The following is an 11,969-nucleotide window of genomic DNA, read 5'->3' on the forward strand; positions in this document are numbered from 1 at the left end:
TGGTGGGCTTAAGGACCCTGTATTTATACTACTATTTATATTACTGGAAATTTCTAGAAAAAGTTACTCAGCACTTAATCTATCTGGAATGTTCTGGAAAATAGGTACATTTCAAAATATCACTGTCCTGGTCACAAAAGCAAAGTTTGTGGGTTATAATAGCCATTTTCTATACTTTTGAGGCATAAGCAATTAGGAAATAACACTTACTACCCTGGAACCAAAAAAAAAAAAAAAACTTTTGTTACACAGTGTAATCCGGATGTTTTAACAGGAAATACAGACCTCAAAGCTACTTTACAAAATTAACTTTATAGTGACTATGAACTAACAATAAACTATCCTATATACTATATTATAAAGTGTTACCCCATCATCTTTAAAAAATATATTTGGTTTTATCTATATGAATAAACTGACACATTCTTTTGTGTTCTGGTTATAGACTATTTGATGTTACAAAGTGGCCCTTCTGATCAAGAAAATGGAAATGGTTGCTGACTGTAGATTACAATCTTTTAGCTCCTATTTCCCACACTCTTGAATTTCTCTCACACACACACACACGCAAACACACTGCAATTCTGTTATTTCATTCAGATTATACCTCAAGTTTACATTTGACATAAACACTTGCATCTAACTAGCATGACCAGTAGGCCTATGATTCTCTATTTTACATCAAATGGGCAAATTTAGCAAATACTAAAAGCAGAAATAGCTGCAGTAGAGTTGCTATTATTCTACTTTCTCAAATGCAGACACGAAATGACAGTCCTGAGTTTTGCTAAATTAAGGCAGTGGACAGGGATCTGATAATAAAATTATCAGCCCACAGACAACCCACTCCATTGTAGTGTTTTCACTGCAACATTCCCAACTATCCGTGGATCCACTAACCCCTTTACATGACGTTGCAAGAGAATATTGAAATTGATTTTTGGTTATTTTTAGAAATAGTTTTTTACAATATGCAAACTAAGACATATTAAAATAATTAATTTTACAGTATCAAATCTGATGTCATTTTTTGGAATTGATTTCTCGTATCCCAGCTTAATATGCAGAGTCAATTATAAGCAAGCAGTTTGAAGGTTGGTTTAATCTAAATGTGTAACACTGTAGCTCTGTTTGTTTCAGCAACCCATACAACCTTAGCAACATTGATTTGACCAATGAAATAAGCTTGGGCCGGGACTATCTGTTTGTACAACCAGTGGAAAACGAGGCGCTATCTGGAATCTGTCCAGTTGGTGACTCTGATGGGCAGAAATTATGAATTTCAGATTTTAAGGGTCTAAATAATTAAAAGGCAATGTTTTATGAGGGAGTTTTGGTTGTCAGTCTTTCAGGACTATACTAACTGAAGTACGGAAGTGTCATTTTGAGCATGTGTCTGTGGTTTCATTAGCACCTCTGCCTCTCCCTCTCTAGGCTGCTGAGAACAGTTATGACAGTAACATCATCAGGAACAGCTGCCAGCAATGGCAGATACATCACTGCCACCTCATATGTTATTACACTCGCATCCAGAAGCAAGGCATGCTGATTAAGTGTATGTGTATGATTACGTATATCACTTTAACATGTTTTAGGAAGATAGCTTAATAATGAGTCATAATGTTTACACATTATGGACAAATCCACCTACGAATGGCTTATTTATGGTTGTATCCACATTAAGCTGGGATAGGATATCAAACACCTTTAATACAAGAGTAGAATTTAGCACATGATTAATAGTTTAAAAAATGTTCAAAATGTTTCTTAAAGGGATATACAGTAGATCATCTAAAAATGAAAATTCTCTCATCATTTAATCAACCTCATGCCATCTCAGAATGACTTTCTTCTGCTGAACACAAAGATTTTTAGAAGAATATCTCAGCTCTGTAGGTCCTCACAATGCAAGTGAATGGTGGCCAGAACTTTGAAGGTGCAAAAAACATATAAAGGCAGCAAAAAAGTTATCCATAAGAGTCCAGTAGTTAAATCGGTCTTCAGAATCGATATGATAAGTGTGGGTGAGAAACAGATCAATATTTAAATAATTTTTTACTATAAACTTCAACTTTCACAAAATTTGTTTCCATTCACTGGGCATATCACCACCTACTGGGAGGAGAATTTATAGTAAAACATTCATGGATTTAACCACTAGAGTTACTTGGATTACTTTTATACTGCCTTTATCTGCTTGTTGGACCTTCAAAGTTTTGGTCATTATTTACTTGCATTCAAATATTCTTCCAAAAATCTTTTCATTTTTGGGTGAACTATGCCTTTAAGGGTCACATGACAGTGTGCTTACCACAACAGTGAAGACAATCCAGGGCCATCTGCCTTTATTCAATAAACAACCTTTACAGCCATAAAGAAAAATTATAAACACAAACCTCACACTCAGAATATAACAGAAGCTCAACTCAAGTGGTGTAAGAGAGTGTCATCGTTCGTTAGAAACAGGATGTGTGTGTGCACTTTCCTCAGAGTTAAACTGTGTAAAACATTATGATTACTACTTGGGTTTCTGTTGTGCAAATTGTGCAGATACAGATCTTTTATAACTGACAAATTCTTCTGGAGAACCACAAAGATTATATAGTACATTTTTGTCAAATAGAATGTTGTCGGATTGTAGAAAAGATGAAGAGGGTTTTTGTACCTTCATTCAGTTTTTACTTCCAAAATTTCATCCTTTTACAAAACCTGTTTAAAGTAACAGCTGCAGAATCGGCCACCAGCCATGAATGCAGCGCAAAAAGTGCTAGAGCGAAAACTGCTATAACAGTTACAATTTGTAATGTTTAAGTTCACATTAAAGGAATATTCTGGGTTCAATACAAGTCGAGCTCAATCGACAGCATTTGTGGCATAATGTAGATTACCACAAATGTATTTAGATTCGTCCCTCTTCTTTTTCTTTAAAAAAAAAAAAGAAAAAAAAAAGGAAAGCAAAATCGAGGTTACAGTGAAGCACTTACAATGGAAGTGAATGGGGTAAATTTTTGGAGGGTTTAAAGGCAAATATTTGAAGCTTAATAATTTCATTAAAATCACTTTCATTCATACTTTTAAAACATGTATTATTAGAGCTGTAAAGCTGTTGAACAAATCATTAGTCATTTTAGAGTTAGTAGATATTATGTCGTCCTGGCAACGAAGTTAGTAAGAAAAGGTTAGTACGCAATTTTATCACATTAAAATCACAATAACACGCATATTGTTTGTATTGTGGCTATACTTCTGAAAGAGTGAGTATTTTAACGCTTACGGATAGTTCCCATTCACCTCCATTGTAAGTGCCTAACTGGAACCCAGATTTTTTTTTTTTTTTTTTTTTAAGAAAAGGGTGGGCAAGTCAAAATTTATTTTTGTGGTAATCAATATGCCACAAATGCTGTCGATTGAGCTTAACTTGTTTTGAACCCGGAATATTTGTTTAAAAGGTGAACTGTGTGATTTTTTCCAATGTTAAAATTCTTGCTCCTATCCCATCTTAACATGCAGACACAACTGTAAGCAATTTGTATGCCGATTTTCCCCGAAAAGTGTGAACATTATGGCTCTGTGGTGCTGTCAAAACATTGCTCTAATTGTTTGAGCATCCCGGCCAACTCGACACAGCAACTTCAGCTCAACCAATGCCGTGAGTCTGGGGCGGGACTATCTGTTGGACAACCAATGGCAGACAGAGGACAGAGTGTTCAGGAAACTTGTTTGAAAACAGTCATTATTTTTGCAGTTCCATTCTTCAACTTCCACACTTCACCTTTACATTAAAAAAAAACATTTTCATTTTTTAAAACCACATTCTGTTAAAATGAAATTTAAAGCTTTTATTTCAACCCTAAACCTTTTTTTTAATATATATATATATTTGTAGAATTAATTTATAATTTTGCATAAATATCAGCATTAGTACATTTAATATTTTTGCTTTTGAGTCAGTGGCTCTATTGATCATAGCACTAACACACTAAATATGATCAGTTATTTAAAGAAGGCGAATGAACGTGAAATCACAGAGCCCTGCTTACAGCATATCGAGACTTATATATACACAGTATTGTGTGTTGATGCACCAGCATAAAGTCATTCAATTTCACTTCTGCTTTGTACATTTACACCAAATTTAACCCTTAAAGGTTTCAATTCCCCTGTTCTTTAAATGTTCTGTCTCAGTGTTTTGGTTATGGTCCTACAGTATGCATGCTTTCTCTGACTGCTCTGTCCACCTCGTTCTCATTTGAGGCTCCATGGAAATGGATCATTGGAAAGTTGAGCTGTTGCTCCATCCAGTGGGCTACAGTCAACAACTTCCAGTCCTGTAGTGTCTGACCAATCAGCTGCAGGCCGATAGGAAGACCTCTGTGTGAGAGGGCTGTTGGCACAGTGATGGCAGGCAGACCTGTGGCAGGAAAAGTGTTAAAATCTTGTGCAAAAACATTAGCAAATCCAAAACGATTCATCTGTTTACCACATTTTTTGTTGAATGGATACGTCATTTGTTCTCTGAATTACAGAACATTTGTTTTGTTGTTAAGATTTCAATTTCTACACTCGGCAGAACTTTTAAAAAAGCAAACTTGTAACTTTTTTTATCAGTTTGTGTGTACCCTGGCAATCAAACCCATGACCTTAGCATTGCTAGTGCCAACAGTTCACCTAAAGGAACTCAACCATTTATTGTTCCATAAAAATAAATACAAAAAATGTAATTTTAGACTCTTAAGAGACTCAAAGTTTGTTTATATTGCTGGAGGAGACAACCCGGTTGTCCTCAGAGCTTGTATTCAGCTGGTGGTCACATGCCCTTCAAACTTGTTGTGACCACACAAAACTCCCAGAGTGACTTCAGCTTAAGTAATTCACCTGTTAAATCAGGTGATGCAGACCATGTTTGGGCAGGTAATACCAGCTGAGCTCTCAAGGATGTGCAAAGGATAGACCGCTATGGAAACTGCATTTCCTTTTAGTGAGGTAAATTCTCTCTTGAATCCATTTCCTGTTCATACCTGCCATGTTGACAGGTTGGGTGAAGACGTCTTCCTGTGCACTGCGTGTACGGTTGTCTTCCTGTATGAAGTCAGAGTAGCATGCTGCATCGCTAAGTGTTGTGGGTGTGAGGAGAACATCTATGCCGGAGCGGAACACGTGCTTAAAATCCTCAGCGATGAGACGCCGGATCTGTTGAGCTTTCACAAAGTAATGCGTGTAGTTTCTGTGAAGACAGGGATATGGTGGTGACATACGTGCAAAACTAGCTTTAGGTTCACAATATTGACATTGGTAACCACCCTCTATGAGATCAAAACCAAGGCATGACTGCATGAAAACTACAACACCTTTGAAACTCCTGCATATTTACATTTACACTGTTTACTTGATAGACGCTTTTATACAAAGCAACACAGTGTATTCAACAAAGTACACATTTTATCAGTATGTGGGTTTCCTGGGAATCAAACTCATGACCTTGGCATTGCTAGCACCATCTTCTACCATTTGAGCACTTGATAAAACAATCAGGTGGCAGTAAGAATATATTACCAATATATGACCAATGTGCAGTGGTAACAGCAGTACAAATGAGGCAGGGAGGCATGTGGATGTTTGCTACAGTGGCACACCTCTGTAGAGGGTGTGTGTGAGAGATGTGGCTATAAAAACTAAACAGTAAATGTGTCAATTATCTGAAATTTCAGCAGTTCTCTTTTGATAGGCACGTACTGTTTCAGAAGGAAGTAGTTCCCTGAGAGGATTCTTCTGCGGACAACATTGTTAAAGCCTTCATGTCTTGTGGTGGCATACATGGCGTCTGTAGAGCTGTCGACTGCACTGCGATGGCCTGAGGAGACCAAGGGAATCAACACTTTATCAGCATCACTCGCTCTTTTGTTTAAATGAAGATGTTTCAACATAACTTTAACTGTAGCTTTACATTAAAGGAATATTCCGGGTTCAATACAAGTTAAGCTCAATTGACAGCATGTGTGTCATAATGCTGATTACCACAAAAATAATTTTGACTCGTCCCTCGTTTTCTTTAAAAACAGCTTAAATCTAGGTTCCAGTGAGGCACTTACAATGGAAGTGAATGGAGCCAGTCCATAAACTTTGAAATACTCACCTTTTCAAAAGTACAGCCACAAGACAAACAAAATGTGTGTTAACATGATTTTAGTGTGATAAATTGGTTTACTAAACTTTTCTACGTGAAGTTATAGCCAATTTTATAACTTCAAGGCCATGACGATATAATGTCAACAAACCCTAAAATGACTGTAGAAATGACAATTTAAACAACTTAACAGCTCAAATAAGACATGAGTTTTGACAGAATTAATGCAAGAGCTTTTATAAAATTATGAGCTTCACATTTCTGCCTTTAAACCTTCTAAAAATTGGCCCCATTCACTTTCATTGTAAGTACATCACTGTAACTTCGATTTTTGCTTTTTTTTTTTTAAAAAAGGACGGAAGAGTCTAAATAAATTTTTGTGGTTATCAACATTATGCCACAAATGCTGTCGATTGAGCTTAACTTGTACTGAACCCGGAATATTCCTTTAAAGCCATCATGTACATGTTAATTCAAGATTTTCAAAATCTTAAAGCTTTTTATTTGTACCGTATTCAAGGCCGTCAAATCGTGCCATATTGGATGCTACCTCACAGCAACACAGGACGTGGTAACAGACGATGGAGTGCTGTGTGTGTGGGAGAGACACTTCCTGTACCCTCGCTCCCGCCTGCTCAAACATGGCTGCAACTCGACTCCACTGGGCCAGAGTTTCCTTTGACATGCCTGGGGCGTGATACTCCTAACACCATAGAAGCTTTATTCCAATACCACGCACATCTAAATGCTGTATTATGTTAGATGCACACTTGTTATCTACATACATATACAATATTTTTATGTACGGGAAGGACATTTTTTCTGCTTTACAAAAAAAAATTCTGTGTTTGTTTGTTTCACTCAATAAACTTTGGGTTAGCGGCCTTGATTCTTATATATATATATAATTTTTTAGCCCCTATTCTCCCCAATTTGGAATGCCCAAATCCCATTATTTAGTGGGTCCTCGTGGTGGCGCGGTTACTCACCTCAATCCGGGTGGCGGAGGACAAGTCCCAGTTGCCTCCGCTTCTGAGACAGTCAATCCACGCATCTAATCATGTGGCTCGCTGTGCATGACACCGTGGAGACTATGCATGTGGAGGCTCATGCTACTCTCCGTGATCCACGCACAACTTACCACGCACCCCACTGAGAGCGAGAACCACTAATCGCGACCATGAGGAGGTTACCCCATGTGACTCTACCCTCCCTAGCAACTGGGCCAATTTGGTTGCTTAGGAGACCTGGCTGGAGTCACTCAGCACACCCTGGATTCAAACTTGCGACTCCAGGGTTGGTAGTCAGCGTCAATACTCGCTGAGCTACCCAGGCCTCCCAGCAGCCTTGATTCTCAATCACTATGTAGTCACCACCACTGCTATTAACCACACTGGGCTGCTGTCACCCAGTGGATGGTTTGACTCTGAAGGTCTTTACCTTTGGTATGCCAACACACAAGTCTTTAATGTCAAAATCTTCAGGAAGACTGGGTGGGGTGCTGGGTGCCTGGACAGTTGTTGAGTCCCTCTCATCTAGACCCTGCAGAATCCCTAAAACACAAAAACATCTGAAAATTTAGACTTTACAGAGACCCTATCATACATTTTAACTTTTTCCCTGTTCACGTCAGTAAAGTTTTTTTTTTGTTTTTTTTTTTGTGTGTGGCAAAAACTGTCCTACTTTTGGTTTTAATGACATTTTCCACCCTCTCTCTGATCCTCAAGGGTGTTTTTTGCTACTGCACCTTTAAGAAAGGCCACATTCTCATGTGAAACGAGCAACAGAGCTCATTCCACCCCTGTACTTCATCCATTTTTTGGAGTTATGCCTACACCTCTTTAGTATTCCTCAACCGTTCTCTTCTGGATAGTGTAAAAAAAAAAAAAAGAAAATAATAATTCAAGATTGCTATATGTATTTATAACTGCTTGATTACCAAAAGTGTATAGGGTCATTAAATACTCTATGTAATAGTGTTTTTTTTTTTTTGCTTTTCCATAAATCTTATTTTTATGATTATTTGTGTATTAGTTTACCATCACAGGATATCTATTTCTTTTTTTAATACAAGACAAATGAGTGCTATATTCATACAAATTACTACTATATCACATTGATTTTCTGTGTGACAATAGTGAATTATCAGTATCCCATATGCGTATACATTTTATACATGATATTTCTTACTCAAGGTGGCACTGCTGTTTCAGTGATTGACTTGATTTACATTTGACATTTCTATTTGATGAAAAACATCCAAGTAAATAATAGCAAGTGTAACACATGAACAGTATGATTTGGCTATCGTCATCTGGGTGTACTACTGAAATATGTACCGTAAGTTGTGCATCGATTTAGACTCAAAAGTGGCTTAGAAAATACTCGTGTAGCTTATGTGTAGATTATATTGTGTGTAGCTCAATATGTGTTTGACCGCCAGTTGCGTCTCATGAAATTTCAGCGTGGAAGTAATGAATCATGTTCTATATTTGTTACATCATCTCTTTGATATATGAAAAATAAAACAAAACTATATCAGAATATATTCTATTCTATTATGTTCTAATTAAAATGTTATACTATCTGGGCATTTTGTAGATCCATTTTTGATAGATCTCTAAAGACCCCAGAATGTAACTTTAAATGTAAATTTAAATGGATAACAGCTCTCATACTCAAAACTGTAGCAGCATCATGGACACTCCTGGTCATGATTCCCGGCACATCCATTGAGTTCACCAGAGGGATGAGTCCATGACGGGAGAGCAGGCCATAAGTGGGTTTCAGAGCCACGACTCCACAGAGGGAACCAGGGTTTCGTGTAGAGCCTCCTGTATCAGACCCTAATGCTCTAAGAGAAAAAGAGAACATATAGAATAGACCAGAAAATAAAACACATACTATCTGTAGTCAAATGTAAGACTATCTTTTGTACATAGATACTGTACATAACTGTGTATAGGAACTTATGTGTGATTAATCAAACAATACTAAATGCTTAATTGATCTTAACTGTCTATATCTATACTGGCCAAATTTGATATCAGATATTATTTCAGACAAAGAAAGAGTTGTTCCTGTGCATTCATTTGAGGTCACCTGCTCATATGGTGCTCAGAACTTACTAAATGTGTGTGTGTATTACAGGAAATGTCCAGGCTTATTCTAACTCATGACAAGTAACAGAATGTGTTTCAGAATTATTAAAAGAAAAAAAAAGTTTCAGACTCACAGGAAGCTGCTTAGAGATGCCACTGCCGCTGCGCTTCCTCCTGAACTTCCTCCTGTGATTGCCCAGTCAGAATGTGGATCTCCCCGGTTCTGCTCACGGTATGGGGTTGCATAGCTCCATGGGTTCCGAACTGGACCAAACACTCCATCTGTACTGCCAGCTCTTGAGAGAGAGAGAAAAAAAAAAAATCCACTTATGTACTCTCTTACAGATTATCCAGAAATTGCCATAAAACAGCATGTATTTAGTAGAGGTAGACCGATACATCGGTTTTACCGATTAATCGGTGCCAATAGTTGCATTTTGGAACTATCGGTTATCTTTAAAAATCTAAGCCGATGCCAATAGTTTTTTTTTATTCCTCCGTGTTCCTCTGATAATTATGTTTTTTAAATTGAAGCTAGGGCATGCAAAGAAAAATGTGCCTATATGGAAACATCCCTCGTCTGCACATACATAGTGTCTCCAACTTCATATATTGTCATTATAATAATAATATATAGGCTACAAAAATCTTAATTTTGGTAAATATTAAATATAAAGCATTGTAACAGAGCCAAGTCTCCATCATTTCAAAATAAGAGTCCCCAGTGTGTTTCAGGCTTGTTTAGTGTTAAAAGTCCCACATTATGCACCCAATCTTTCTTTCTGATTATTATAGGGATTTGGGTGAAACATTAACCCTTGTGCGTCAATTTAAAGAAGTTACTCAGAGGTATAATTTATATATTAATATTATTTTCCATTTTCAATTATTTAATTTTTTTAACCAACATCAGTCCTGATTAATTCATCTTCGGGATTTTAACCCTTTAAATGCCAGATTGTTTACATAATGCCACTTATTTTTTACACACACACATCTCAATACACACATACAAAACACACTCTGACATCCATACCAACACACCCACACAATTTTAGCTGCATAATTTATTCAATTTTTGTCCTGAAGGTCCTAAGTGTAACTATTTTGTGTACACAGTGTATTATAGATGTATTATAGGAACTGAGGTTGAAATATAAAAATTCCCCAAAAAATACACACCTCTGGCAAAATTTATGCTGTTGGCATTAACACAGCCAAAATGATCAAAAAAACAAAAATGAAAAACACAAAAATGTCCCGAAGGTCGCACAAGGTGTAATTACATCTGAGATTTTTTTCATTTTGGACTCTGGCCTGTATGTCTGTGCCGACTAAGAAAATGTTGCAACATTCTATAAACTGATTTTAAAAACTATCAGCCAATAAATCGGTTTTCTGCCTTTTCTACCACCTTAGTTGTCGGAATCAGCAAAATCCACTATCGACCTCCAGTATTTAGTATGTGCATGTATTTGTGTGTGCACTTCTTACCCCATTGCAAACTCATCTAAATTTGTTTTTCCAACAAGTACTGCACCTTGATCCAACAGCTTCTGCACAACTGTTGCATTGAATGGAGGAATGTAACCTACAATTTCAATGAAAAGGATTGGGAACAGCTCATAAACTATCTGATATACAGTAAGCTTATGCATCAATCTTGTGTTATTAAACTAGTTGAGCTAACCTTTAAGCATGTTTGAAGCACAGGTAGTCTCGATGTCCTCTGTGCAGAAGTTGTCTTTCACAGAGAAGGGAATGCCATCCAGAGGACCAAGAGGTTTACCTTACAAAAACAAATAGAGGCACATGAAAATTATATCAGCCTACAAATAAATATGTATATTTTAAGAAACACACACACGCACCTTTTTACTTAGCTATCTAAATGGGAACTGTCATACACATATATTGCTTTAATATTGAGCTAATAATTATAGCTCAAGATTACCCTTACTCTACCCCTAAACAAAAGATTTAGCATTTTAAATAATATTTGCTTTATTTATGAATATGTTTTCCAATTAATGGTATCCCGAATGTCTCAGAAGCTACATTTTGTCCCCAAACTATGGTTAAGTATGTACACACACACCACATATTTACCTGTGCATAGCCTGTTGTCTGCTCTCTGAGCTTGTTCCATGGCTTTCTCCTCTGTGATGGTGATATAAGCATTGAGGTACTGTGTCCTCCGTATTTGGTTGATGCATTTCTTGCAGAGTTCAGTGGCAGATACCCTCCCCTCCCTCAGTGCCTGGGAGATCTGCAGAAGGGGTTTAAAAGAGAAAGAAGGATTTTTGTTTATTTTATTAATTAATTAGCATACCGTATTCAGAACAGTTTAAGTCTGACACTACAAGCCATGTTCTAACACTGCTGTATATGAGACTTATACATAACACAATATATGACTACAGAAATATGGACACATTTGCACGTCTTGTAATTTTATTAGACGACTATTCAAAACACCAAAACAGGGCAGATTACGCAATGCAACGCGCAGCACAACAGCACATTTGACAGTATAATTCAGTAAAGTTAAAGTGAGGACAAACCTCTCTAATAGACAGGCCGAGCATCGCTGTTGCAGGACGACATGCCGCATTGGAGGCCGCCATGACACCTTCTATTGACCTCGCTGACGCTTACGTTCCATCATCTCTGCTCTTCTGATTGGCCAATCGAACAGCGTTCCAGCCTGTGATTGGTTCAATCTGTAATGTGAAAGTTCAAGT

At 37.1% G+C, this 11,969-nt stretch overlaps 1 protein-coding gene across 1 annotated transcript; it reads right to left on the reverse strand.

Annotated features, from left to right (window-relative positions):
• Positions 1-2,314: 2,314 nt before the first annotated feature.
• qrsl1 (glutaminyl-tRNA amidotransferase subunit QRSL1) lies at positions 2,315-11,864 on the reverse strand. Its single transcript, XM_051722274.1, has 11 exons — positions 11,790-11,864; positions 11,335-11,494; positions 10,916-11,014; positions 10,720-10,816; positions 9,360-9,521; positions 8,803-8,978; positions 7,565-7,677; positions 6,635-6,827; positions 5,734-5,851; positions 5,019-5,224; positions 2,315-4,411 (listed from the first exon to the last, which is right to left on the reverse strand). Exons 1-11 carry the CDS (start codon positions 11,850-11,852, stop codon positions 4,194-4,196), a joined length of 1,605 nt encoding a protein of 534 aa, XP_051578234.1. The 5' UTR covers positions 11,853-11,864; the 3' UTR covers positions 2,315-4,193.
• Positions 11,865-11,969: the final 105 nt, after the last annotated feature.

This window comes from Myxocyprinus asiaticus, chromosome 17 (genome assembly GCF_019703515.2).
Source record: "Myxocyprinus asiaticus isolate MX2 ecotype Aquarium Trade chromosome 17, UBuf_Myxa_2, whole genome shotgun sequence".
Lineage (NCBI taxonomy): Eukaryota > Metazoa > Chordata > Actinopteri > Cypriniformes > Catostomidae > Myxocyprinus > Myxocyprinus asiaticus.

What these genes read in the sequence shown, in the direction of transcription:
- qrsl1 (XM_051722274.1), bottom strand. Translation starts at nt 11,852, where the DNA reads ATGGCGGCCTCCAATGCGGCATGTCGTCCTGCAACAGCGATGCTCGGC. An exon ending in GCATCTCTAAGCAGCTTCCT is followed by an intron (nt 8,979 to 9,359) that starts GTGAGTCTGAAA and finishes TTTTTCTCTTAG; the next exon opens with AGCATTAGGGTCTGATACAG. An exon ending in AACTACTTCCTTCTGAAACA is followed by an intron (nt 5,225 to 5,733) that starts GTACGTGCCTAT and finishes CTGTCTTCACAG; the next exon opens with AAACTACACGCATTACTTTG.